General features: G+C 41.2%; 1 protein-coding gene across 1 annotated transcript; it reads left to right on the forward strand.

The window, feature by feature from the left end:
* Positions 1 to 1,494: 1,494 nt before the first annotated feature.
* Positions 1,495 to 14,566, forward strand: LOC308323926 (transmembrane protein 106B-like). The gene is made up of 8 exons (XM_080775790.1): positions 1,495 to 1,751; positions 2,419 to 2,604; positions 3,271 to 3,334; positions 3,744 to 3,903; positions 4,443 to 4,583; positions 5,296 to 5,339; positions 6,904 to 6,957; positions 11,560 to 14,566. Exons 2-8 carry the CDS (start codon positions 2,424 to 2,426, stop codon positions 11,690 to 11,692), a joined length of 777 nt encoding a protein of 258 aa, XP_080631916.1. The 5' UTR covers positions 1,495 to 1,751; positions 2,419 to 2,423; the 3' UTR covers positions 11,693 to 14,566.
* The last annotated feature ends 12,095 nt before the right edge of the window (positions 14,567 to 26,661 follow it).

Genomic DNA, 26,661 nt, shown 5'->3' on the forward strand with positions numbered 1-26,661 from the left:
AACTTTATGGTGAGCAAAGTAAACGGGTTGTTGGCAGGTAGATGAACATTTCAAGGATCCCCCTTAGTACGACGGGGTCGGGTCAGTCCACCCAACAAAATAGTATCTCATATTCATCCGGACAGTATTGCTTTACACCACATTCCTCAAGGTGTGTGTGTGTGTGTGTGTGTGTGTGTGTGTGTGTGTGTGTGTGTGTGTGTGTGTGTGTGTGTGTGAGAGAGAGAATGTAATGCAGTCTATGTAAAGCGCCTTGGATAAAGGCACTATATGAACCATTTACACACACACACACACACACACACATATATGCACGAAGTTACAAACACACAACACACGCTTTTTTACACGTTATAACAGTGAACAGTAAACTAATACAATTTTACTGAAGAAAAAAAACATGTTTAACACAATAACAAAACATACATGAAACAACCTCCTGTGGAGGCAGCAAATTCAAGCCTATTTCACAATTTCTGCTGTGTCATGTCAACAGTTAGCTCTACGGTACTGACCCATAGACCATATGTCCACGGTCCACCCAACAAAATAGTTCTTCTCATATTCATCCGGACAGTATTGCTTTATACCACAATAACCACATTCCTCAACACAAGTGTGACACACACACACACACACACACACACACACACACACACACGCGGCGGTTTGTGTATGTGCCAATGTAATGCAGTCTATGTAAAGCGCCTTGGATAAAGGCACTATATATACACACCATTTATACACACACACACACACACACACACACACACACACACACACACACATTATTATTATTATTATTACTGAAGAAATAAACATGTTTAACACAATAACAAAACAATACATGAATTATTAATACTCTTCCAACCTCCTGCCCTGAGGGAGGCAGCAAATTCAAGCCTATTTCACAATTTCTGCTGTGTCATGTCAACAGTTAGCTCTGGTCCATTAACCATAACCTCGCCCACCAGCCTTGACCAGAGCTAGTCAACAGTGTGGGAAAGACTCGATTGCCTACGTACACAACACAACGACAACGGATTGAGTTGTTAAAAGTTATAAAAACTCAATGGGTAAACCCAGCATAGATATGAAGCCCAGCGCCATCTAATAGAAGAGTTGCGATATTGAGGGGGCAGAAACCGAGCGCTCGAGCGCTGTTCACGCAGCCTGAACTGAGCCAAGCTGGAGTTGTACATTGTTTACAGCGAGGGCGGCGCAAACAAGAGCTATTTTAAGCACGTGTGCAACATGACAACTGTTTAAAAGTATTGTACAGTAACAACTAAAGTGTCTTTAATCTTTATGTTTTACTATTACTACAAAACAATCTAAAATAAAGGGATTTAATAGATCATTCATTATAAAGCTGGGCTGTTGCCCGAGTCCAATGCATTTCTGCCTACTTCTCGTCCAGGACTTGTCCCTTTTGGTTGTCCATGTCCGCCATTGGACTGGCCCCATGAAGTGAACGCAGTTTGCGTAGATCTGAAACGAGGGCACTAGGGCAGGCTTTCCACGGGTGACGCGAGTCGAATCAGAGCACAGGGTTCATTCCACACTACTGACTACAGTAGACCAAAGAGGAGGAAAACAAAACACTGCGCTCCGTATGTAACCATAATCAAAGTCTGCTTGTGTCGGAGCTGAACATAAAATGTCTACCCTGTATTCCGAACGCAGGAAAGCAGCGTGTCGATGATGAAGACGCTGCTGTCAACGCCATATTAATCCAACATCATTACCAGGTAAGATTAAGAAGCTAGCTGTCGCGCAGCAACACGTTTGTTTTGGAGGAAGCTTTGTTGTTTGAGACGAAAAGAAACTGGGTCATCGTCCACTATAGGCCTACTATAATAAATTATGAGTACAGTATGGCGTTGTGAGCGGATTTGTGTGTTTTTGTGTTTTATAATAATGTGTTTTGCACTAAACTCACTTGTATGGATCGTCATAACAAAACTTGAATTCGATTTATGTTGGTCCATAGGCCAACACACTTCTGCTCCCAGCCTCCCATTATGTTATTGTGTCATAAAGAGAGTAGAGACTCCATGTTATACAACAGTATAACCTCTCTATCTAGGCCTGTTTTATATATAGGCATATCATTATCTGTTTCATGTGTTAAATTAAGTCATGGGCTGTTCAAAGTCTGAACTGTAGCCGGCTGTAATTTATAATTAACATTAAGTCAACAGCATTATGCGTCCCATACATTAAGAGTTTTGAAGATTTTTAATAGATTTTTAAAAGACTACATTAGACACTAGAATGCAGTCTTTTAAAAATCTTTTAAAAATCTTGTCAAAACCTTGTAGTGCATGGGAGGCTTCACACAAATATGTGCATCATCTGATAACTATAACGTTGCTCCACCACGCTATTCTATTCTGTGTTCTGTTCTATTGTCAGGTATTATGGGGACTCTTGCCAGCAGGTTGTCCAGCAGCCACAGCGAGGCGGCAGGAATTGACAGCGGGGACGACAAGGCACCGATCATTGTGGATGTCAAACCCAGACGGAGCAGCAGCAGAAGGCACAGCTCAGCGGAGACCCTGGACTGTCCCACCTGCCAGGGCACTGGACGGATACCCAGAGGTAACACACACACGCACGCACAGCAGCACAGCACAGCACTCATGCATAGATGGGTTGAAAGTTCTTGAAACGCAATCTCAGGCAAGTTGAGAGAGAGACGTTGCAACATTTGTCTATCACTGTTACGCCGCAAAACTCTGTAATAATGCGACACGCAATGTAACACTCATGCACACACTGACACAAACGCAAACTTGCACAACGTTGGTCACTTGCGCACACCACCAATACACCACATCCATAATAACCTCATAATAATTGTGAAAGCGTGGCCAGTATTTTTATCGGGAGACTATCAAACAATTAAAGCCAAACCATAAGCTAAAGAAAGACATTATCATACTGCATATATTCGCAGTATATAATCGTGAGGGAGTGTTCATTATAATTACTCCAGGAATGTAAAAGTGCACTGTCCCAGGCCAGAAGTAAACTCTTGACTTGGTATTTTACTGTGTGTAGTTTTTAAGGAAGGACAAATGTGCCAAACAGCTTCCTGCTCTAGCATAACGTGTTCTGGCAGCTATAGCCTGCCCTACACGGACATGCAGGCTTCATTGCCAGTATATTAAAAACGTTGTTGTAAGCATTCAAGCAATGTCACAGGTGTGTTGATATCGTGCAGGAAACGCCCAGCGTTGTTTTAATCAGTTGTTTGTATTCCAGGTCAGGAGAGCAAGCTGGTGGCTGTTATTCCCTGTAATGACCAGAGGTTGAGACCCAGACACACGTAAGGGATCATTGTTTCAGTCAGTTGTGACTTCACAACATTGTACAGAATAGATGTTTTGATGGCTGTCATAAAAGTGCCCTGTCAATTCTGTGTGTGTGTGTGTGTGTGTGTGTGTGTGTGTGTGTGTGTGTGTGTGTGTGTGTGTGTGTGTGTGTGTGTGTGTGTGTGTGTGTGTGTGTGTGTGTGTGTGTGTGTGTGTGTGTGTGTGTGTGTGTGTGTGTGTGTGTGTGTGTGTGTGTGTGTGTGTGTGTGTGTGTGTGTGTGTGTGTGTGTGTGTGTGCGTGCGTGCGTGCGTGCGTGCGTGCGTGCGTGCGTGCGTGCGTGCGTCTGTCTGTCTTTAGATGATGAAACGGTTATGAAATTCTGCAGCTCTCTGAGGTGTCACCTGTTCTCTGTTTTTCAACAGGAAGTTCTATGTGGCGGTGTCTGTGGCCTTGTGCCTATTGGTTAGCACCTTGGTGTTGTTCTTCCTGTTTCCTCGTTCTGTCATCCTGTCGCCAGTGGCCGTGAAGTCCGTCTTTGTTTTCTTCATGGACGAGGACGATACGGTTGAGATGCATGTAACTGTGAGTAGGAGAGAGGAAGAGGCGAGGCAAAAGAGGGATGGAGGGGGAAGAAATGAGTGAAGGAAAGACAGGAGACTGGTGGGAGGGTTAGAGGATGAAGGGTGTGAGGGACGGAGAGGAAAAAAATGAAGAAACTAGGTCTGGGAAATGAACCAAATATATACAGAAACTGATATTTGGAACCAATAACCACTTGTGACTTAATAATAAAGATGTAGATTAGTCTGATTAATGTGTTTACACAAACCGTCAAAGCTGGACATAGGAGACTCTAGCGCCCCTCAAAAAAAACAAAAAACATACCGGTAATCGAGGCAAACAAGAAATAGTTGTGGTTTGGATTTTGAAGTTATATCACCCAACCCTAGAAGAAAAACAGATGTGATGGATGTATGAAGAAGCGAAGCATGGAGAAAGGAATGGATATAGGGAGAGGATATAGGGAGAGTGGGAGAGATCCAGATAGAGGGATCTATGGAAGGATCATGGATGGATAAAATGTTATTGTTAACCAATCATATCTCATCTCTCCTGTGTAGAATGTCCTGAACATAACCAATCAGAACTTTTTCGAGGTGAAGGCCTCCAACCTGACGGTCCAGGCTCTGAACTTCGAGACGGTGGTGGGAACGGTCTTCATCAAGAACGTCACCACTGTCAAACCACTGTCTGATAATATAGTGAGAGCTCCTTCCATTTTAAATGATTTAAATATCTGTATTTGTGTCTGTTATTGAAATCTCTGTTTTTTTTATGCACTTAAAGTTAAAGTTCTGCCCACCACATTGGAGAATGGGGTTCAAAGCCTTGACCAGGGCGCCCCAACACAATTGACTGTACTTGTGGGTGGAAAGACAATTGGCGAGGGCGCTCTGTTGTTGCACTAGGCATTCCCGCGGGCTGATTCATGCACCTGTTCAGTGGGAAACTGAACTGGAAAGGATAGCATGTTCTTCTACATGCGTTACCACCTTCCTGGTATGTGTATCGGACTCAGACACGTGTCCGTGGCTAGGACAATAAGTCTCAGCAGCAGTAAAAAAGGAAAGTAAAAAAGTACTATATTCTTTGAGGAACCTGCAAAACTACAGAATCATTCTGAGATGAAAATAAGTCAAGAAGGTCTTTTCTGTGAAGATGATGCTTGACTTTCTGTACCGTTCTTCTCAACCATAGCTTCGCCGTTACCATGCCTTATAAAGCCCACACTATACAGCTTCATTTGTTTGCCCCACATAAAGGACGTTTGTGTTGTAAGCGCTTCCTACGAGTCACGCCTTGGTAAACTTCACTTATCGGATAAGGTGAATTATAACCCGGAGGTAATGTTTGTTTTCGACTGACAGACTGCGTGTGACACTCTCTCTCTCTGTCTCTCTCTCTCCTCTACAGTACTCCTTTGAGATCCCTATCAAACTGACAGACCCGGGACTTAAGTGAGTGGCCACTGTTGCTGATTTGCCTGATGGGAAAAACCCTTAGTGGGTACAGATGTGTCATTCATAGTGTATGTGGGAAGGTGTTTTGGAGTCATATTTTAGCCAACGCTGTTAACAGTTAATGTGTGTCTTGTCAAAATGAAGCATGTGTCGACAGGCATGTTGTTTTATTTATTGTGGAGTTATCTTTTCCTTACTTGAATTGGGTGTTTATATATGGAGTGAGGGTGGTGGTTCCCTGGGAACTTGAAATCTTTTAAAGCTGCATTGCATAACTTGTATGCCCCTAAGTAATGATCAATTATCCAGTACCACTTTGTCAAGACACAGGGTCTAAATGTCTCAATGGATGAGTAGGGAGACCACCTGCAGCCACTGCAGATGTGCTAGCTATATTGTATTAACATATTCTACCATGCAGAGCAAAACATCATTTTATTCATTACAATGGCAGATTTAAAGCACATAATACTGAAGAATTTAGAAAATGCAACACAAATCTTTCCTGTTCTTTATGATGGGAGATACTTTCTCTGTTATGAAGCTATAATTATCGTATACTTGTATACATGGACAAAAATCCATGTCCACCTTTGATCGGATTGCTCTGGAGTTACTCCAGTTCTAAATAATTGAATGTATTTGAGTAAAATATGTGCAGCACATCGTTTTCCTTTGATGGTGCTGTTTGGTGTGACTTGTTGTTACATTACAGTGTTTTGTTATGTTGTATTTACAGACGTTTATGATGAAAGCTTTTTCTTCAGTTGGTTTTAGTGGTCTAAATATACAAAAAGGAGAAGTGAGTTTTGCAAAAGTAGTCTTTTGAAAGTTTATATATATATATAGGCAGAGAACCGCACATAGAACACAAACAGGGAGCGACATGAACCTATTTTAAAATTATTGAATCAAATTGGATTTAAGCAACCCTGAATGGAATGCATTTAAATACTTTCTCAATTGATTGATCTATCTACCTGAAAATGATCTTGTCTTACAGTGTCTATAGAGCACCGAAGTCTGACGTCAATATCAGTAGATGGCGCAAGTCTATGGGTTCATGCACTTTTTTCTTTGCATTGTAATCCCCATAGGGGGATTTTAGATCGTCTCATATAAGACCTGTGCTTGAAAAATGCACATGTCATCCCGGCTGTTTCACTCGTATGGATATGAAGAATCAACTGACAGAGAAAATGCTAATGTTACTGCTACTGAATTAGTTCGATTTTCGGTAGTATCAAATATGAGTAGTATCGGTAGTATCAAATATGAGTGACTGACTGTCATAAACGATACAGAGAGACCTCCCTGACAATATCGCTGAGACAGCATGTTTATTTTTGGACCACAATGCTTATACGAGACGATTTGAAGATGACCCCATGTTATTCTCCATAGAGAAATTATGAGGGATGAGCGAGTGACGTCAGGACGACGGCGCTCTATATTGATGCAGAATAATCTAGTGTTAAATTAATCATCTTCATTAATGTACTCCTTTCCTTTGAACAACATCCCTCATTAATACTTTTTACCCCTGTTTTGTCTCTTCCAGTAACTACTGCAGGCAAACCTCCATCCAGATCCACACTCTGTTTATACACCTACAGTAAGTATCACCCGGTATACCTGCAGGCTTGTGACGTATGACTCTAAATTTGGGTAAGGTTTCAGCCTGATCTCAACCCCATGGACTTCCATGATACATTAAACTATCTATAAAACATGGGAAGAAACACACAGACTGCTAGCCTCTTGACATATCGTTGACATATGTTTAACAAATGTGTCATTAAGCACTGTTAATTACACCGTTAACCATAACCACTTAAACCCTCTTAAACCGTTGGCCACATTGACCATGGTAAACTGTTTGCAAAACTACGAGAGTGAGAGGTTTCCTTCCTACTTAATACGTGTTTTACATTTCTGATTATACTCTCATCAAACCACGCAAGTTAGATTTGGTGATGATACAGCCGTACCATTCCTAGTGACAAAGTGAGTTAGACAGGGTGGGATTTTATCACATGTGCTTTTTAAGTTAATTATGAATTAACTCTCTACAAGTGTTGCGAGAAAGGCTCCTTAGCCATCTACTGTAACTAAGCTTTGACTTTTTATTGGGGACAGTTTCGAATTGCAGCCACCCGTAAGTGCTCTTTGAGAGCAGTTTTGAAGGAGAGTAGGGATACATATTCCTTTACGACACTGAACGTTAATTAAGTTAATAGCCTACTCTCACTGGTAATGAGAATAAGAAGTTAGTTTACAATGTTTAACCTCACAAGTCATGACAAAAGGCTAATCAAACTTGGAATGGATCATATTGTCCTTTCTACTTGCTCATTACCTTTGTCGGGGTAAAAAGAGGATGCTGGACATATAAATTGATTACTGAGAGGAACATATCCTATGCCAACATATAAATTGATTACTGAGAGGAACATATCCTCAACTGTCCTACATCGGAAATGGGGTAATGGACACTATCCTCATCAGATGGTAAGACTTAATGTGGAAAGGTGTTTAAATGCAGATACAAAATATGTGCGTGAACAAGCTTAGTAAATGAGGCCCATTGACTAATAAAACAAAACGGACCGTTACTATAATATACAGAGATACTATAAAAACTGGTCAGACATTAGCCAAATTGTCAAATGATATAAGAACGAAGCTTTAAAAAAAAAAAAGCCGATTGTGATAGCAATAGCAGATCGGCTATTGTGTAATAGCCGATCTGCTATTACACAATGTTTAGCTGTGGAACCGTGTTGTCAAACCGTGTCAAGTATTTGGTACTAGAGATCTGGTAACAGTCGAGAGAAACTGAGATCTCAGAGTAGAGACAAGAGGTAGAGTAGTCTTTTATCTGCCTGTTGACTCCTAGCCAAGTTTTCATCGTGACTTGAACATCGACTCACATGACTCACTGTGTGAGAGGGATTGTGCATTCCGCCATGCTGATTAACCACATGAACCCATCCCTACCTCTGGGCAAGAAAATGTTTAGGATTTAAGTGGTTAAAGCTAATGCAACAAAGACAATGAATGGTGTATAATGTCAAACTTTATCTGATTAGTACACTAGGTTATTATATTTCTTTGCATATTCTTATTTATTTTTGTTTTCAAAATCATGATATTAAAAAAGTGGGTTTGCTCATTTAGTTATTTTTAATTTATTTTAAATTATGTGGTGTTATATGGTGTATTTTTCAAGAGTGAAGAGAAGAGAGTCCGCACACAGGTTTGCTCCAATGGTGTTTATAAGTATATATAATAATATATAAGTTTCGGCCGCCTGCGGCCGAACGTCTCTTCTCTTCACTGTACTGACCTTAGTCCAGCACCAGACAGGAACTGGATGTGCGCTAGCCACCTGCTCTTTATACTAGTATTTTTCAAGAGTGACATTCAAAATAAAAATATTTGAGTTTAATAAAAACTCACAATATAAGATTTTAAGATTTCATTTCATATCCACTAGGCTACCCCACCCCATTTTATATCCTGTAAAGCCTCTTTCACCTAAAATGTTTCTTCCCCCCCCTTCACATCTAACTTTATTTGATTAGTTTCAGTTGGTTATAATAACCTTGTTTCCTCCTGCAAGGAACACCGCTTGTGATTATATTCCTTTGTTTCTATGCCAAAAGCACAACCCACACAATGGCCCCTGCAGGCACAAAAGCCTCACTTGACCTCACATGATTCTCAGAAGTTTTTCTTGGCCTGTAAACAATGTACCATGCATGCATGTAATTAATATGGCGCCCGGGTGGCTCTCGTCTGGTAAGACTGCCCCTACCACACAAATAAGGCTATGGTTGTTCCTGCAGCTGGCCTAGGTTCAAGTCTGACCCCATTTTGCTGCATGTCATTCCCTAGATACAGTATATAGGAAAGGCCTCGTGCCTTTCCTATCTCTCTCTCAAACACACACACACACACACACATTTTAATCATTTATTTATGTCCACATAAGAGATACAAATACAAGGACACAAATATTTACAAGGTGCCGCACAGAATGCAGTCAGCAAATCCCGAACAAATAAATACCCACACACCCTTCAGGGGTACAGGTAACAGCGTCTTCGCCATATTTGGCGGCTACCGATAGTGGAAGATATTGCACAGAATTTCGCAAGCCGTTTGGCTGCTTTTTTCGGCATCCCAAGTTGTTGGAAGCCTCTTACGACCAAACTGTGTACATGTCCTAGGCTGCCGAAGATAAACACATATAGATTGCACCTATAGCCTAGTTCAATGATGGACTGGAGGAGCGGCTGGTACTTAATGACCTTAGTCATAAAGGCTTCCTCTAAGCTAGAGTCAAAGGTGCAGGCCATTTCAAGAATGAAAACTGATTTGTTCTCTTCATTAACCACAACAACATCTGGTGTGTTAGCAGAGAGATGTGCAAAAATGTCAGTATTTTCAGTACAGAGTTGAAACATGGAAGGTTTGACACAGGAATGTTTGTACATTCTCACAGACAGTGCAAAATGTTTGGATATGTCCTTAGTTATGAGATCAACTATTCTGTCGTGGCGTGCTATGTAAAGCCCTTTATAGGCAAAACAGCCATTCAGAATGTGTGACATGGTTTCTGTAACAAGCCCTGTGGTGTGATGCAAGCAATGAGGTGCATGGGTGGAGGGAAACCAGAGGGAGAGGTTGAGTTTGGTGGGAAGGATCTGTAGCCTGGCTTTTACTGTAAAGGTGATAATGTCCTCATTGAGAGCAGTGTTCCTTATGAATGAATGGGAAACAGAGTGGTCAGCATGGGGAAGACAAGCCAGTTTCCCCTGGAGTTTGAGTCCAGTCCAGTGTTGTTGTTGCCGATGTTGGAACATATCCAACAGGGTCCGCCGGGCACCCTTAGGTGTCAACAGGTGGGTGTGTCCGCTGTAGGTCACTGTTGCTCTAACAGAGGTGAGAAGGTCAGTTATTATGTCCTCAGAGACCTCCACAGTCAGAGTCAGGCCGCGCCCACTCCAGGGACACACCGGCTTGGATGCAGAGGTCGTTCAGATCCGGCCAATCTGACGAGACACCGAAGCCTGGGGAGCGAGTGTCCAGTTTCCCACTGGGTTTCCTTTTGAACCCAAGGAAGTGCGGCTGTGGCTCCCTGGCTAAGGGGACCTTGCGTCTCCTCATATCGAGGAACAGGGAAGATCTGGCTAGCTCCCTAACATCCTTATCATCATTATTCAGCATGCTTAATAGATGAGCTATGCGCATGCTGATATAGATCCATGACACATTCGGTACACCCAGCCCGCCCCCCCACTGAGGATGGTGAATAATGTCACGGGTGCTGTGTGTGTTCAGGGAAAACCACTTACGTACTAAGCTCACTGTTTTGTTGTTCATTTCGCTTAGTACCTTCTGCATAAGGTGAACATTGGAGAAAAAGTGTTGGACTTTAGACAGTGCTATTGGTCTAATGGCCTCTAGCTTCATTGTTAATGGTAGAGAGCATCTGTCAATAAGATCCAACCTTGATGTGAACTCGGACAAGATGAGATTAACTTGTTCCTTCCATTCACCTGCAATGTTAAACCTATGCCCTAGGTAGGAGTATGTCTCATGAAGGGAGAACACACGTATGGGTTTGGTGGCTATTCTGAAGTCAGGGCATGTGTCGGTGTTAGAGTGGTACCACCTATTTCCTCCGCTCCTTCTCTCATACAGTACAGCACATTTAATGTCCTTGACTTCCAGGCCTGACCATTCCAGAAATGAATCTGTCCTGGCGAGCATGTTTTTAATGACTCCTTCCTCCCTGGAGGCCAACTGGACATCATCTGCGTAGCCCTGTACTGGGTTAGGTGAAATCACACCGTGGGGGGCACACAGACATAACCACTTTAACCACTGGTTGAGGGCAATTATAAAATTAACTGCGCTCCAAGGGCAGCCAGTCTTAATCCCTATCTCTAGAGGTATAGGTGGAGTTAGCTGTTTCCCACAGATTACCTGGATGACACACACACACACACACACACACACACACACACACACACACACACACACTGTACAGTAATGAAGCAGAAATATTTGAATATTTAAGGTTTTTTTAATTGTGTGAGTATTTTCTTGTAAGTCCATTCATTCATTCAGAAATGTAAGAAAAAGGATTTTGTCATATCATTCTAATTATTTTTCATATGTGCTGTGCTGTGTCTGTCCTCTGCAGGATGTCCATGACCGTGTACTACCTGGCTCACTTTGAGCAGCTCTCCCTGGAGTCGTACGAGTACATTGACTGTGGAACCAACACCACCGTGCCCCACAGTGTCAACCCTGCTCCCCCTCGATGGGAGGACTGATGGCTGGCTAGAGAGATGGTTGGACCCATGGTAGGACGGAGGGGTGGACAGGTGGATGCATTCATGCATTGTTTCCATTGTAATCTTTTTTTTCCTTATTTTTTTACATTGGCAGACCACAAGTTCCACAACGTATTTCATAGTCGGTGTTAACATGTTATATGGATGGACGACACCTTCTCTTGTCCTATCGAATGGTTGGATGTATAGAGACAGTTGAATGGATAGATTGACCTGATGGAGCTTGATGGATTGATCAAATGATCAAGTGAAGAGCCAGATACTACCCACCCCGTCTTCTGTTATACTAAAGTCCAAAAGTCCAAATAGATCCAGTTATGTGACACTGGAGGGAAAGGGATGGCTGGGTTGAAGGAAGGACGAATGGATAAGCACACACCACTATTCATTGCTGCACGTTTCTGTCTTGTTTCGACATCTGGATGTAGAATGCATTAAACGGCATCACAACAACGACAAAGGAAACGGGCACTGCTCTGAATCACAGGAGACGTCCAGTTTTAATAAGAAAACCCTTGTGCCTAATCTAATGGAAATATAGACGGGGAGTATGGTTGAGGGATTCCTCAACAAATTTTTCTTAACGTTTGCATTTCATAAATTTGCCATGAAGAAGGTACAGCGGGTTGGGGTGTCTGCGGACCTGGAGCCCGGTCCGATCTACCCACAGTATCACGACCCTGCTGATGTTATGTATGAGCCAGCAGTCCGAGTGAGTGCTTGTTTGTTTTTACTCCACATCCTGCGTATGTCGAGGACGAGGGAGCACTTGTTCCGTTTCACGTGCAATTTTGAAACGGACCTATTCCGTCCACCATGGCTTGCCAGCTCTGGCGAGCGAGACTCTAGGCAAGCAAGTGCCTGCGTCCACAATAGTCTCTCACTTTCTGTGACCTTGTTTTCCATGTTATATTAGATTTGTATTTTTATTCATGAAACCGTCTCAATGTAACATTTATACTGTATGTAACAGTAAATTCACAAAACCACTCGGTTAATGTCTATGTATGGGGGTTAAATGTTTTAATAATAACCCCATTCCTTTTCCCTCGAAATGGAAAAACAAGTCATGGGATGGCTCAAAACATCCTGATGGTCATGTGTTCTTACACAAACCTTGTAAATCATAAGCCAGAGAAAGCATAGGTTATGAGTTTCATGAACTCACTACACCTTTTTCTGAATTTGTTTGAATGTCCCCCACCCCCAGGTGATGAGTGATGGCAAGCCCCCCACCTGGCACCCCCTTAAGGATTCAATGATCTTTTTGTAAAATTATAAATCTGCAAGTAGCAAGTGTAAGGTGTGGAATTGGGGGGACATTTCAAAGAAGGTACAAACAGTAAAATCCAGTGTTAGGACCCGTAAGGATCCATGTGGTTACATTTGTACACTCAAATGGATAAATGAGCCCTGAGGATTGTACGGTGTAATTTACAGTGCTGGTAGCTGTTCCGTTAGTGTCTCTGTTTCACTTTAAGGCATCTTGTGACTGACTCCCATGTCTTAATATAGTTGATGGATTTCTGTGGAGGGTTTTGTTTTTCCAACCTTGTTGTGTGTGTCTGTTTGTCTAAGCAGCGTTCTCATGGACTCTTAACCACTGGAGCCATATATACTTCACAAATATCAAAAAATTGCTGACCCACAAGCTTGGAATAAAATAAAATGAAATGTTTTTAAAAATTACGTTTTTAGAATACTTGCTATAAATAGGGATACCAGGATAATGTGGTTATGGGTTATTTGATGGCTGAAGGCCTGGGGTATAGTGTAGTCACGAAAAAATGTTCTAACCTAGTTTTCATTTGAAACTTGTGTACCGGTAGTTAAAAATGTTGATGTAAGGCAAATATATTGCCCAAAGGCTAATAATAAATATAATGATTTATTATTGTCACTCACGATTGATAAAAAATGTGATCCTGATGTCAAAACTTTAAGAAAATATTACCCTTCAACCACTTTAGACTTGGCATCTCTATTTTGGGCATGTCATAGGTGAACACTAAAAAAAAGAAAAAAGAAAAAAAGAAACGTTCTAAAATAGCTCAAAAAACATCTACGAGCTCATAACATGTCACAATGTGGTGTGTTGTGAGCTTTTAGATGAGCTATTTTTGCACAATACCGTTGTAGTATAAAATTGGAGGAAATTACGATGTATGAAATATTGCTTTAGTGGTTAAGAAAGAAAAGCAGGTGTGCTTCCTCTGGAAACCACCCTTGGTTAAGGCAGTGGGTGTTAAAAGGGGGACCCACATCCCCATTCCCCAGTATCACATTTTAGTCTGCTCTGAAGAAGGCTGTTTGCCGAAATGCGCCAGTGTTCTCAAATAAACCTGAGCCGCTCTTGCATCTTTTATTCTGGAGTGCTGCATTTTCCACTTAGTTGGTTTATTAGTTAAATTACGTTTGTTGTTATTTATTGTACATTTTTAACACACACCCACAAGATTTTGTTGTATTCATCAAGATCGGGAACGTGTTGGTTTTGGTCCATCCCATCTGATAATGTGAATATTGCAAATGAAACTGTAGGGATCGGGATTACTGTAAAGTCAATGAAACCAACATTTCATAACATCCTGGTTGTGTCTGTTGTTCAATTAGGCCTAGTTAGGCTGTATAACTCAACTCTTACTTACCAGTAAAAAAATAAAACCGATGTAAATTGCGCATATATATATTTTCTGACGCTGTACTATACATCTCTCCAACAGATGGCGCCAGTGTATTTCAGGTTTGCTGCCTGTTAACTTTCCTTCCCTTAGCCTTCTAACCTTTAATGTCCACTTAATCTACACAAGCCTCTTGCTTGTGGAGATACATTTCAATAAAAAAACTTTATTTTCAATGCAGTTCTCAGATTTACATCACTTTGTTGGCCTAGCTGCCTAGCCTAGTCGTCTATTTGCCATTAATCATGGATTATGAAAGTTGACCACTGATTCCAATATAGCTCAATTACTGCATGATTGACGATGGGTATGTTTTGGATGTAATTCTTCTTGTGATTGCTTTAACTAGCAATTGGTTTAGCAATAGGGCTTAGAGATTAGTGTTGTTGTCCATTACTGCTTGAATTTAGTTTTCCCTCTATCTCCAGAGACAAAACTTGATCCTCTTCCCTTTCCTCCTGGCCTTCTGTTCCTCACCACTGCTGATTGTACTGTATCGACTGAAAACAAGAGCAGGTACCATTTTATATTCCAGTCCACCATAGAATTTGAAATGTACAAATGTGTCTGTATAAAGTATGAAGACTCTTTGTATAATATCAGAGTTAAATGAGGTGTAATTTACATTTTTGTTAAGTGTTAATAGCTCTGTAATCATTTAGTAATCATTGCTATTGGTCACCGGCCTACCCGCCTCTCAAGCTTTTTAGTAAATAGCAAATAGGCTACTGTACATGTTCATGTTGGGATACACTGTAGGCCTATATACAAGTGAAATTGTAAGTGATGAAACCAACCTCGTAGGGGAGTCGTGGACCTCAAGGCGAGGTTGATCATCAACCGCACTTACATTGTATCTGTTGGGGATCCTTGCACTGTATTGGACAGGAGCCGTCTGCTGCAGGCTGGCGTGACAGTGTGGACAGTGGCTCTGGGCTGTAGGGTGAAAACACTCCATGCTTGATCAGAAAGCTTTGTCTGAATCAAATATGTTGGAAAAGAAAGAATGACACACCAACGGATATATAGTCCTCTGGCAGACTGGGTGGCTATTCCAAAACAAAAATATCCCAAATTTGACACCCCCACTTGAAGCCATCTCACTCGCTCATTTCTTTGGATATAGAAGCAAGTGGTCGAAATGTGAATACAGCACAAATATAGCCTGGAAACTGTGTTTATGTCAATTTCATCTTTGACTTTGGCAGACAGAGATGATGACAAAGATGTTCTTCCCGTTTGCTCATTCTGTTCGTTTGCAGAATATGACCCAGTTTATTTATTCCAGTAAAAACCTCAGGTTTCCAGTCACACTGCTGGTTGGTCCAGAGCAGCAGAGACAGAGAGTCTGGTGACAGCTTGCAAAAGCCACCGAGTGTGGCGCTGTCAATTATTCAGCAGGACTCCTTAATGGGAACACTCTGGAGCGTAACAGCTGTGTGTGTGTGTGTGTGTGTGTGTGTGTGTGTGTGTGTGTGTGTGTGTGTGTGTGTGTGTGTGTGTGTGTGTGTGTGTGTGTGTGTGTGTGTGTGTGTGTGTGTGTGTGTGTGTGTGTGTGTGTGTGTGTGTGTGTGTGTGTGTGTGTGTGTGTGTGTGTGTGTGTGTGTGTGTGTGTGTGTGTGTGTGTGTGTGTGTGTGTGTGCGTGTGCGTGTGTGAGAGACTGTTGAAGCCACCAATGACGGCCTTGTGCTTATAGTAGTCCAGGAGCATCCATTAGTTTGTTTGCGTCTGTGCTCACCTGTATGTGCATGCAGGCGCAAGTGTGTGCTGTGCATGCATTCATGAGTTAACGTTGCGTTCATTAACTGACACATGCAAATCAGCAATGTGTTGTTGAAATGGTAAGACATTGGCTGATGACTGACCTAATGAGGGTCAGTTAGGGTCATGCTGCTGATGTCACACTGATATTCATGAGCTCATCACAGAGACAACAGGATGACTATTGTTCTCTCCCAGATGGGGTCAGTGGGAGGTGTGTTAACTGATTGGTTTCACTTTGTGAGTGCAACCGGGTGTTTGTGTCGTTCATTTTAGCCAGTCATGTTCAGACATGAATCTTGGGTGTATTAGTTAGTTTAGTATTCACTTGATCATTGTTTGCGAACTATCATGTTGGTTTATTGTCATTGCTCATGTAAACTGTAAAAAGTGTCCTGGAAGTCCATACGGGCTGGGCTTCTTCCGATGACACTTAAATAAAGAATCAATCAATCATGATCTAATGGGAATTTGTATTTGTACTGTAAAGTAAACAGATTTACAAACAGCTTTGGCGTGAAATGGCTGTAGCACCCATTTCTCAAAAGTGGCCTTTTTCTCGACTGGTTTAGTTAGTTAGATTTAGCAGATTTAATAGCAAAGTGAGTTTAACATCGTTTAACGTCGTTTTAATGCAATCAGAATGTTCTGTTTGGATGTATGGGCTGTCATTTTGCCACTCAGTAGGCGTTCTCTCATAACTTCTGGGTATTATGATGATGCATACTGTCACGGGGCAGCCCGTGCCCTATGCACAGACAATGATTGGGGACATGGCATAAACTTTACACCTGCTTCCAATTAATTATCATCAATTAGCCGGCTTGGAAGTGGCGGTTCAAGTTGTAAAGTGTATGTTCTATTTATTGATACTGTAACTGAAAATGCATTGCTGAAGGATACTAATTGTTTTAAATGTATTTATTGATTTGAAGTTGAATTGATTGTGAGTCACCTCTCCCTCTGCAGTGGCATTCCTGTTGACTGGGAAGGTGCCAAGTGCTGCAGAGGAGGAGGGGTGTTTGATTCGAGAGCAATCTTATTTAAAACCAAACTATAGTTTGTGTATGAATGGACGTCCGGAATTTCATGTTTAAGTTCAGGTTAAAACCTTCAGTAATGGTGTGTTAACTCATTGGCCTTTGTATGCTTATGGTGAGTTAATTGAATTGCCAATTTGCTGTGATACAGTTTGGTATGTCTCTCTCCTATAAAGGGGAGACCGCAGCTGATGTGTGTTAGTTAGACCTTGGTTGACACACAGGTAACAGCCTAAGTGAGAGCTGCCAGGGCCCTTTGGAAAGTAAGGGTATGGCCTGTTACAGCTTCTCCTTGTTTTAGGTGTTGTTCAGTAGTGTTGTCTTCAAGTGTGTTCATGTTTGTTGATGTCTGTTATTTTGGCCAAATCTTGTTTTTCGTCATTGTCTTTGCCGAGGCCGCCCATAATCTGCACGGGACTGGAAAGGTGAATAAAAACCCCTAAAAGGGCATTCTTGGACTCACACATACCCTCTATACTCTCCGAGCATTAGATTTTCCAGTCTGGATTAGTTCTTATTTCTACACCTAATGCAACTTGTCACTACAGTACAAAAAAAGTGCCTGTTTTGGTGCTCCAATTTTGAACATTCTCTAGTCTAGGCTTACTACTGGTTGCTTGTAACGTGGCAATATGGCAGTGGTTCTCAAACTTTGTCATGTCAAGGACCATCAGAAACATTTGAAAGACATAAGGCTGTGAATACAAGTGGCCGAATTAGTTTTCTTCGACAGGTGGCTTAGAGATAGGGTGAGAAGTTCAGTCACGCGAGTCATGGGTGGGAAGACTCGGAGTAGAGTCCAAAAATCTAAAATAGAAGATGTAGCCTACATGCTCGCAGCGTGGCACTAAGTGACGTGCTGTGAGCTTGTAGATCTGCTGTTTTTGAATGGCCAACATATAAATGGATTGTGATGCTATATTAACTACTTTTGCTGGGGACCCCCAGGGGGTCCCCGTACCCCACCTTGAGAACCAATGCAATATGGGACATTTAGATAATTCTACCTTTATATGTTCTTTCTTGCTCGATTTCCTTTGGCTCCCTCCACTTTCTTCTCATTTCTTTGAACCAATTACATCAATATCCTAAGGACTGTCATTCTGTACATTTGAGCTTCAACCAAGTGTATGGTGTTACGCAAGTCACTGAGTACGAGTGTTCATTTAACTCTGATAGTATAAACGAGTATATTATACAGTATCGGATTAAATTAACACTCAGTATTTTGTCATTTATGCTATAAAATGTACTGTATGCTGAAGGATGCTATGAGCTGTACAGTCGGTGAATACTGATACAATTACAAGTACATACTGTACCTTGTTTCTGGTCTGCTGTCTTTAGTTCTTCTGTTCCTTTGGACTCTGGAGCAACCCGTAACGGCTGTGGGAAAGAGACAAGCAAACGTTTAGACTGTCTCAGAAACAATGAACAAACACTCCACATCCACCACATTGTAGCCTACCAACAAATGTTCAAACACTGTACTTGCAACTAGCACAATCCTTAGTGTTTTATGGACTTCAAACAGACAGACAAAACACAAGCAATACTACTCTGAGAACAATTTACCCAGCACACACACACACAAACAAACACTCAACGAGACAAAGGCCAGTTTATCTCAAACAGCCTCATTTTACAAGCTTACATGTCCACGCACGTGCGTGTACTCGCGCACACACACACACAGACTCCACCAAAGCACTGTTTACCCAGGCAGAGGAAGAAACAGATGGAACCACAACTAACACATGTTGTGGGTGTAGTGTCACAGATTATCAAAGATTTAAGTGCAATTAATTATCAATTAATAATGAATTAACGTTATGTTACTTAACTTTACGCTCTTTGCTGCTCGGTTTTCCTTCTGCTGTCCACTCTCTTCTCATGTTTTGAGGCAGTAGTTCTCAAACTTTTTCATGTGAAGGGGCCCCCAAATATATATTTGGTCACGGACCCCATTTTAAAACATTTTGGGCTAGGGACCACCATACAAGATTTGTGTTATAGGGATTAATATGAATATATTATCACTTTTTTAAAATAGACGATGTATACAGGATTACAGTAGTTTTAAGAAAAGTCCCTGGTCCCAGCTTTGAGAACCAGTGTCCTACTGACTGTCATTCAATCCGGACATTTGATCTTCAAACATGGTGTGGTCAGGTGTATGGTTTGCTGCTGACCTTAGATCAGTTGACCTATAGTGAATTGTCTCTGAACTCTTTACGGTTTATATCGAATGATTAACTTAAGTTCAATGTGTCCATTTCCATTTGTGCCAGTACTGGTTTTCAGTATATTAAAAAAATGTCAGAATTGTTGACTTGGATTGTAGGACTCATAATGGAGTGACATGAGAATGATGAGATGATACGGATGCAGTTTCCATTAATACAACACAGACAACCTAATGAGTAATTCTCAGTTGTACACCCTTTTCACTATACTGTATATTTAAACGCCACTATAACTGTAGGCCTGTCCAGTCCACAAACCTACACATTCAGAGTGACTGAATCATATCAGTGTCTTCATGCCCTATAGAATCTTCTTACAGCTTGAGGTTGTTTGGAAATTGTTTGCAGATGATTCTCAATTTGTTTGTAGAAGCAAACACTTATCTACAAGTAGCCTCCGGAACCGGAAACCTCTTATACTCATTACTGTCCTCTTCTCACTAAAGACAGAGTGTCGGGATACTCCTGAACAGCAGGTGGACACTTGAAGGATAAGATGATTCTTCTTTCAAAACTAACAAGGGTGTTTCCTTTCACAAGATGGAGTTGGGTGGATAAAGTTTAAGCTGGTAGGAAGTAGGAACAGGTCACTTTTACAAGCATGTTCACACCTAACACCAAGTGTCAGAGATGTGCCATTTCCTGAATATTTGAGCATTGAGGCACGAGATCTCCAAACTCCATGTTTAAATAAGGAGGAATTGTGGAGAGTTAAGACACTGGCCTCTAGTTCTCTTGAGCGCTAGCCACTATCATTTGTTGGGTCATTAGTGTGTGATAATGGAGTGTGTTGTGGCCTCTCTACTGTGAATGGGAGACGTGCCGTTTCTTGGCCCTTTTCTGTGCTTAAAATTCAACCCATGATCATACAACTACAGTACTAGATTAAGCTTTTTCATGGTTTCTTATTAATCCCATTGATTTCTTATGAAGGTTAACGTTTTCCTGGATTTGTCTGCCTTGTAATTACCCGTATTGTGCCAAATATAAGACGACTCTGATTATAAGACGACCCCCATTTTTCAAGACTAATTTGTGGAAAAGGAACATTGAATGTCAAATAGTCTAGTGATGGGATAAAGTAGACCTATTAAGCAGTTACCATTACTTATACTTATTACTTACACCCTAGCTGTGCTCAAGCAAGGTCACAGAGAGACAGAAAGTTTTCTATAGGTGTCTGAAAAAGTGAGACACGGAGCTCTCCAGGATCAGGACAGACGACCCCTCTGGCCTGCGCTTCAGTTAAGGGGCGCCCGACCAACAGACTGATATGATCGAACAATCTGATTCGTGATATAACGGGTCGCATTTGCTGTTTATATGCATGGACCATTCATTTTGGATTAAGTATCCCGGGCAATCATTAAAATATGCCAGTTCTTATGATTCCATCAGTTATGTTTACGGCCTGTTTATTGGACTATCTCTAACTGGATAACTATTGAACTATAACGACGCATCACTAGTCCACGATTATAATACGACCCCATTTTTTAGGATATTTTCATTGGATCAAAACGTACCGGTAGTCTTATATTCAGGCCAATAGGATAGGGTAATGCATTGTAGATGTTTTCCTGTATTTATGAATCCTATAGCATGTCTTATATGACAAAACAAGATCTCTCCTGTCAGGATTGGAATGTGCCAGCAACAGGACACAAGCTGACACAACCTGTCAAATTAGCACAGGAAATGGGCTTGACCCCACACAGGGGTGTCACATTTTACTGCTTGGTTTCTAATCACCCTGTTCACTACTGTTCAATAATGGAACGACACTCATCTCTATGATGATCAGGCTAGCTGGCCACCTAAACAAAAATATGTCTTACAACAGTACGGTGCTCATTTAACGTAACTCTGAAAATACACAAACCACACACGGTTAAACTGAAACTCTCAAAAAAATTGAGTGATCACACCAGAGCTTTCAGACTGCAGATACGCTGTTGTTTCACCTGGTTTTTTTCCCTGGTCATCCTGTCCACCATTCCCTGTCGACGCCTGGCCTCCCAGTGCATAGCTGCCATCCTGCTGTACAGCGCTAGAGAGAGCAGGAATTACACAAGAAGACATCTGATACTGTAAACATACAATGCATAGAATGCACTCAAACTACAGAATGACAGCTGAGTGGAACGCAATAAAAGCCAAATCAATCTATGCCAGTGGTTTTCAACCAGTGGTCCGGGGACCACCAGTGGTCCTTGAGGTTCCAGGTGTTCCTCAGCTAAATGATGGAGAGTTGGTAACCAAATGGACCCTTATTAGATCTCTTGAGAGCATAAAATGAAACCAAATGGACCTGTACGGGTCCATTTGGTTTCATTTTACGCTCTCAAAACATCTGCATTACTTAATTTACAAGAAGTCTACACTATTAGAGAATGTTATTTTGATCAACATTTGCCTTTTATCTCTCCTATCTATGGTACCACATCAATACAGCATGGAATTGTGGACAAAATATCCAATGACAACAAAATATTAAATGTTTTGGTTCCGAGGCTAAATTTCATCAAATGGTGGTCCGTGGCTGAAATGCAGAATAAATAATGATATGTAAAAGGTTGAAAACCACTCATCTATGCCATTAGAACTTGACATGTTATGAGGTAGCTGTTTCAGTGCGTCTCACTAAATATTATTATAGGTTCAGATCTTGCTCACAGAGATTGTTGCAATGAAAATCCGAGCCTCACTCCTCAAGACAATAGGTAATGAGATTCATTGCTTATGTGTGAGTTTCACCATCTCCAATACACCATTTGCTAACGCAGTTAATGGTAATTTACATGTAATTTGTTATATGCAAACTGAAAAGCAGCTGTGAGTGCTTATCTGTTACTTGTGTCATCTCTTTCTCCATTATGAATTGCAACAGTTAACTAGAAGACTAGACAGTTCACATGAAATCCAATGTGGTTTCCCTGCGTTTGTTTAACTCTGAGTGCCTCATTTTTCAAGACTGTGAATGCTGTAGCAGTATAGCTGAACATTCATAATATGCAATCTTCTTCCATTTGAATTTGTATAGCATATGTGGTGATGTTCGCTCGTTAAGGTGTTGGTGACCGTGAAAGCTAAAGGAGTTTAAATGTGTGCAGGTTCAACCCTCCCCTGCAATGTTTCATAATCCCAATCTCTGCCATTTCACCAATGCATTTAATCCTAGTTTACGTATCATTCAATCCACGTGAGTGCAAGATGTGATGGTTAAGGCATCAGGAATATCGAGTTCCAATGGGACTTCTTATGTAGATTCAAACCCTGCTCACTGTAAAAGCTTATAAGTTCCTCATTTCTCAAGAAAGCAGTAAATGCTCAATGCTGTCATGGATCGTTGAACTGTGATTCCCTTCTGTGATCAAAATTTACATATTATTCAAACAATGTTGTATGGAAGCAGCTGTGATGGCCGAGTACGTGGTTAAGGCGTTAGACTCGAAATCTAATCGCGTTTCCCTGCGCAGGTTCGAACCCTGCTCACAGCGAGTTGCTAAAGTATCTACTACAGTATTTAGTCAAAAGCATAATGCACCCTCTTCATCTGTATGGCTATCTATAGCTAAACTTGGTAGTGTAAATATTGATTATATGATTACCAAGAGGATAAGGCATTGGACTTGAATCAAATAAATGTTTCCCTGTGCAGGTTTGAACTCTGCTCCCAGTGGCTTCATTGCACAAATTTCAGCTACTTAATTTGTACCTGTGTAATAGGCTGTCTGTAGTATTGGGAATGAGCCTGCCTGTATTCATTCAGAGACAGCTGTGATGACCGAGTGGTTAAGTTTAGGTTAGGTAGGTGTTAGTGTTTAGTTAGCGCTCTTTCCAACATGTGATTGGTTAGCCGATTTGCTCGTTTACATATGACGTAAGTTTTCCCTTCAATGTCAATGTTAATGTTTTGATGTTTAATTTATATTATCATTATATCATTATATTATTTCTCCGTTCATTGTCAATGGCAAATATTGAGACCGGAATTCCCCTTTCATTGTCAAATCTTGAGACGCGTGGGGACAAAAGCTGTTTATAGAAACATCTTTGTATCTTAAAAACATGATGCACACTCTTCATCTCTATCTATGTGCTAGCTAGAAGTATAGTATTCTCAATGAGGCATGTGGCATTCTCAATCACACGTGACCTGAGCGGTTTCCCTGTGCAGGTTTGAACCTTGCATAGTGTTTATTTGTAAACGCCATGCATTATGTGCTTTGCCTAATTAACCAATTCACACCTATTAGTTTAGATTAGAGTTAAACTACCATTACCTCTTGCCCTCCTGCCCTGAAGCACAATCTGTCTCACTCAGCCACAGGGATATTTCCTTTTGTTAGATGTTTGGTCTCCCGTGTTGGAGTCTGGGGTTTGAATCCGTCATTATCCGGGTCATTACATAGCCGTGGACAAAACAATGACAGCTTGCATTGTTTGACACTTACATCCTTTCCGTTCCTGTCCATCAAAAAGGACCAGCCTGTAAAATGACTCCTGGGAGTGAACCAACGTGCATGCCACCTGATCCTCAGTATGACCACATATCACTGCAGGCTATCACCTCTTCTGATTCCTCTTCTCGAGTTAAAGTAGTGTCACAGTCACAGAATCACAGTATGTTATGAATAATGTTGTGAACTATTATGATTAAAAGCAGTGAAGCTCTCTTTCCAATGGTAGATATTACAAACTGGCGTGTGTGCAGCATCAGTACGGTATATTATGAATTGTGCAGAACAAAGAATCTGCTCGCTCATTGTAAGAATGAACTAACTAAATGATAGGATCCATGAAGTTCACCTTGGTACTGACCCGTAAGAAGGCGGTCTGCCTACAGTTACCACTATCAGACACAGTATCATGTTATAGCAGCTGTACAGGAACTTGCTTTGACATCGGTGCAGAATGTGTTTAACAGCATTAAGTACATACAGACTGCAGGAACTCACATTGGACGAGATTAAACTCTTTTGCTAAGTTAAGGTATAGGCTTGTGTCCACAATCAAACCCAGAGATTTTTTTTTAACAATCTTTCCCTTTTGTTCTTCACAGAATGACAGTGCATGCAGACTTATTTTTAAAACGACTAAAAGGTCTCCTGGCAAAAGAAGTTGATGCAAAAAGAATGGTACTTACGTCAGTTCCTCCCAGGAGAACAGAAGAGTCTTGCAGCTCCCTTAGACGATTCCAGTACGTTCACAGGTAACTCAGCAGACTCTGTGTTTACCTCTATCCCTTCCTCTATATCTATTCTCCTGGGACTGGTCTCTCCTCCCACTCCCTCTCTCTCCCAGGTATCTCTGACCTTGTTAAGAGTAACCAGGCAACATAAAGCTCCCCGGGGCTGCAGACAGTCACTGGTGTCGTCAGACAAAAGAGATGGTTAAATCATTGCTTAGCACCCCCTGCGGATTGCTAACAATGATTCCAACAGTGTGTTTGAAATAGGATATTTAGAGGCTAACAGATGCTACCAGATCTGATCTGAGTAATATATTAGTTCAGGACACATCATTCTCAAAGTTAACTCTATTTAATTAACACTAGTGCATAACACCATAAATGCACCTCAAGCAGAGAAAACCCATCTCAGCTAACCATTGAAATCTATTCTATTTAATAGTGTAAAAAGTACTTCATCATAACCACTGCTGGTATGGTTTTTATCTAAAGGTGAGCTTTTAGTTGATGTTGTGGAATATTTAAACCTGGCAAACTGACAATGTAAATAAACTAATATTAGAGAAAGCCTTAAGCAACATCTAAACCACAACAGATGTGCCACTGTAATAAACTCACATGAAGGTCCATTGAATTGCTTTGAGGAAACTGATCACAAACCAAGTTTCCAGAACTTCATGATACTGTCATTCCTCCCTTCAGACAGTAGAGGGAGCTCATATCCTGTAGAAGAGGGAAAGGCAAGTAAAGTGACTTTGATACAAGTAAACTGATAGAATCAGGGTTGTATTCTATTCTCCCTGCTATAATTGTATTCTAAAACAAGACATTTTCCCACATGTTCACCTGTTGCACATTGTGGTGTATTATAGTTATAAAGGTTTTTGGTACAGATAATGCTTAATACACTGTTGTACAACATGTAAAATCAGGCCTGGTTGGTTTTATGGATACTGTGACTGAAAAAGATTCCTGTTTCTCTGAGCTTTTTTACAACCTGTGTTAACCAAGACAACTATTGCAGAGCAGTCTCCTGCCAATGTGTGAAGTTAAAAATGCCCTTTTCAGTATCTTATGAAAACAGCCAGATGGATGTGGTAATTTTGCCTGTCTCATTAATTCTAATTCTGTGCTGCCCCCAGGCAACAAAGCCCTTGTGAACTGTGTGAGTGTTATTGGAAAACTGCTAGCTGTTGGAAACGGAGAGAATGAAGCAGACACATGTGTGTGAAAGAGAGAAAGAAAGAGAGAGGGAAAGTCTATGCTCCGAGTCCTATCTTTTCTTGGTCCCAGTTGATAACAAACTATTGATTTGACTACTGCACTTTATTTTCCATCATGACTTTCTCTCACTCACTCTCTCTCACTCACTCACTCACTCTGTCTCTCCCCCCCCCCCCCATGGTGACACACAGAAACTGCCCTGAGTTGACAGCATGATAGATTGATACTTCATAATATAGGCTACATTCCTCATACAGTACATGCAAAGCACAAATGTCAGCTGATGTAATGCAATTTGAACACACACACACACACACACACACACACACACACACACACACACACACACACACACACACACACACACACACACACACACACACACACACACACACACACACACACACACACACACACACACACACATCGCTCACTGAGAATGACAGGCTGTCCTCTATCTGTGCTCTGAACGTTCCATGCTATGATATAATCAGAACAGTTTCATAAGCAGAACAGCTGTACACTATAGTCACTAAATGGCAATCAGTTGTCATTAAGGCAGCATTTCTCTCAGTGGTGGCAGCATCCACCAGTGTTAATTTAATTCTGACAATGTATGGTTACATACAAATGGTTATGTACACTGACTCTTTAAGTCTGATTCATACTTTGTAGTGTTTCGGTGTCTACTGTCTAGTGTCTTACTGGGAAAGCATCTGTGACATTTTAGTTTTTAGCATTGGCTATTCATCTACTATTCTTGCTCATTTTTAACATTTTTAACACAAAACGTCTCTTCTG

The sequence above is a fragment of the Protomyctophum bolini genome, assembly GCF_963924005.1.
Source record: "Protomyctophum bolini genome assembly, chromosome: 11".
Classification (NCBI taxonomy): Eukaryota; Metazoa; Chordata; class Actinopteri; order Myctophiformes; family Myctophidae; genus Protomyctophum; species Protomyctophum bolini.

What these genes read in the sequence shown, in the direction of transcription:
- LOC308323926 (XM_080775790.1), top strand. Translation starts at nt 2,424, where the DNA reads ATGGGGACTCTTGCCAGCAGGTTGTCCAGCAGCCACAGCGAGGCGGCA. An exon ending in CGGTTGAGATGCATGTAACT is followed by an intron (nt 3,904 to 4,442) that starts GTGAGTAGGAGA and finishes TCTCCTGTGTAG; the next exon opens with AATGTCCTGAACATAACCAA. An exon ending in AACCACTGTCTGATAATATA is followed by an intron (nt 4,584 to 5,295) that starts GTGAGAGCTCCT and finishes TCTCCTCTACAG; the next exon opens with TACTCCTTTGAGATCCCTAT.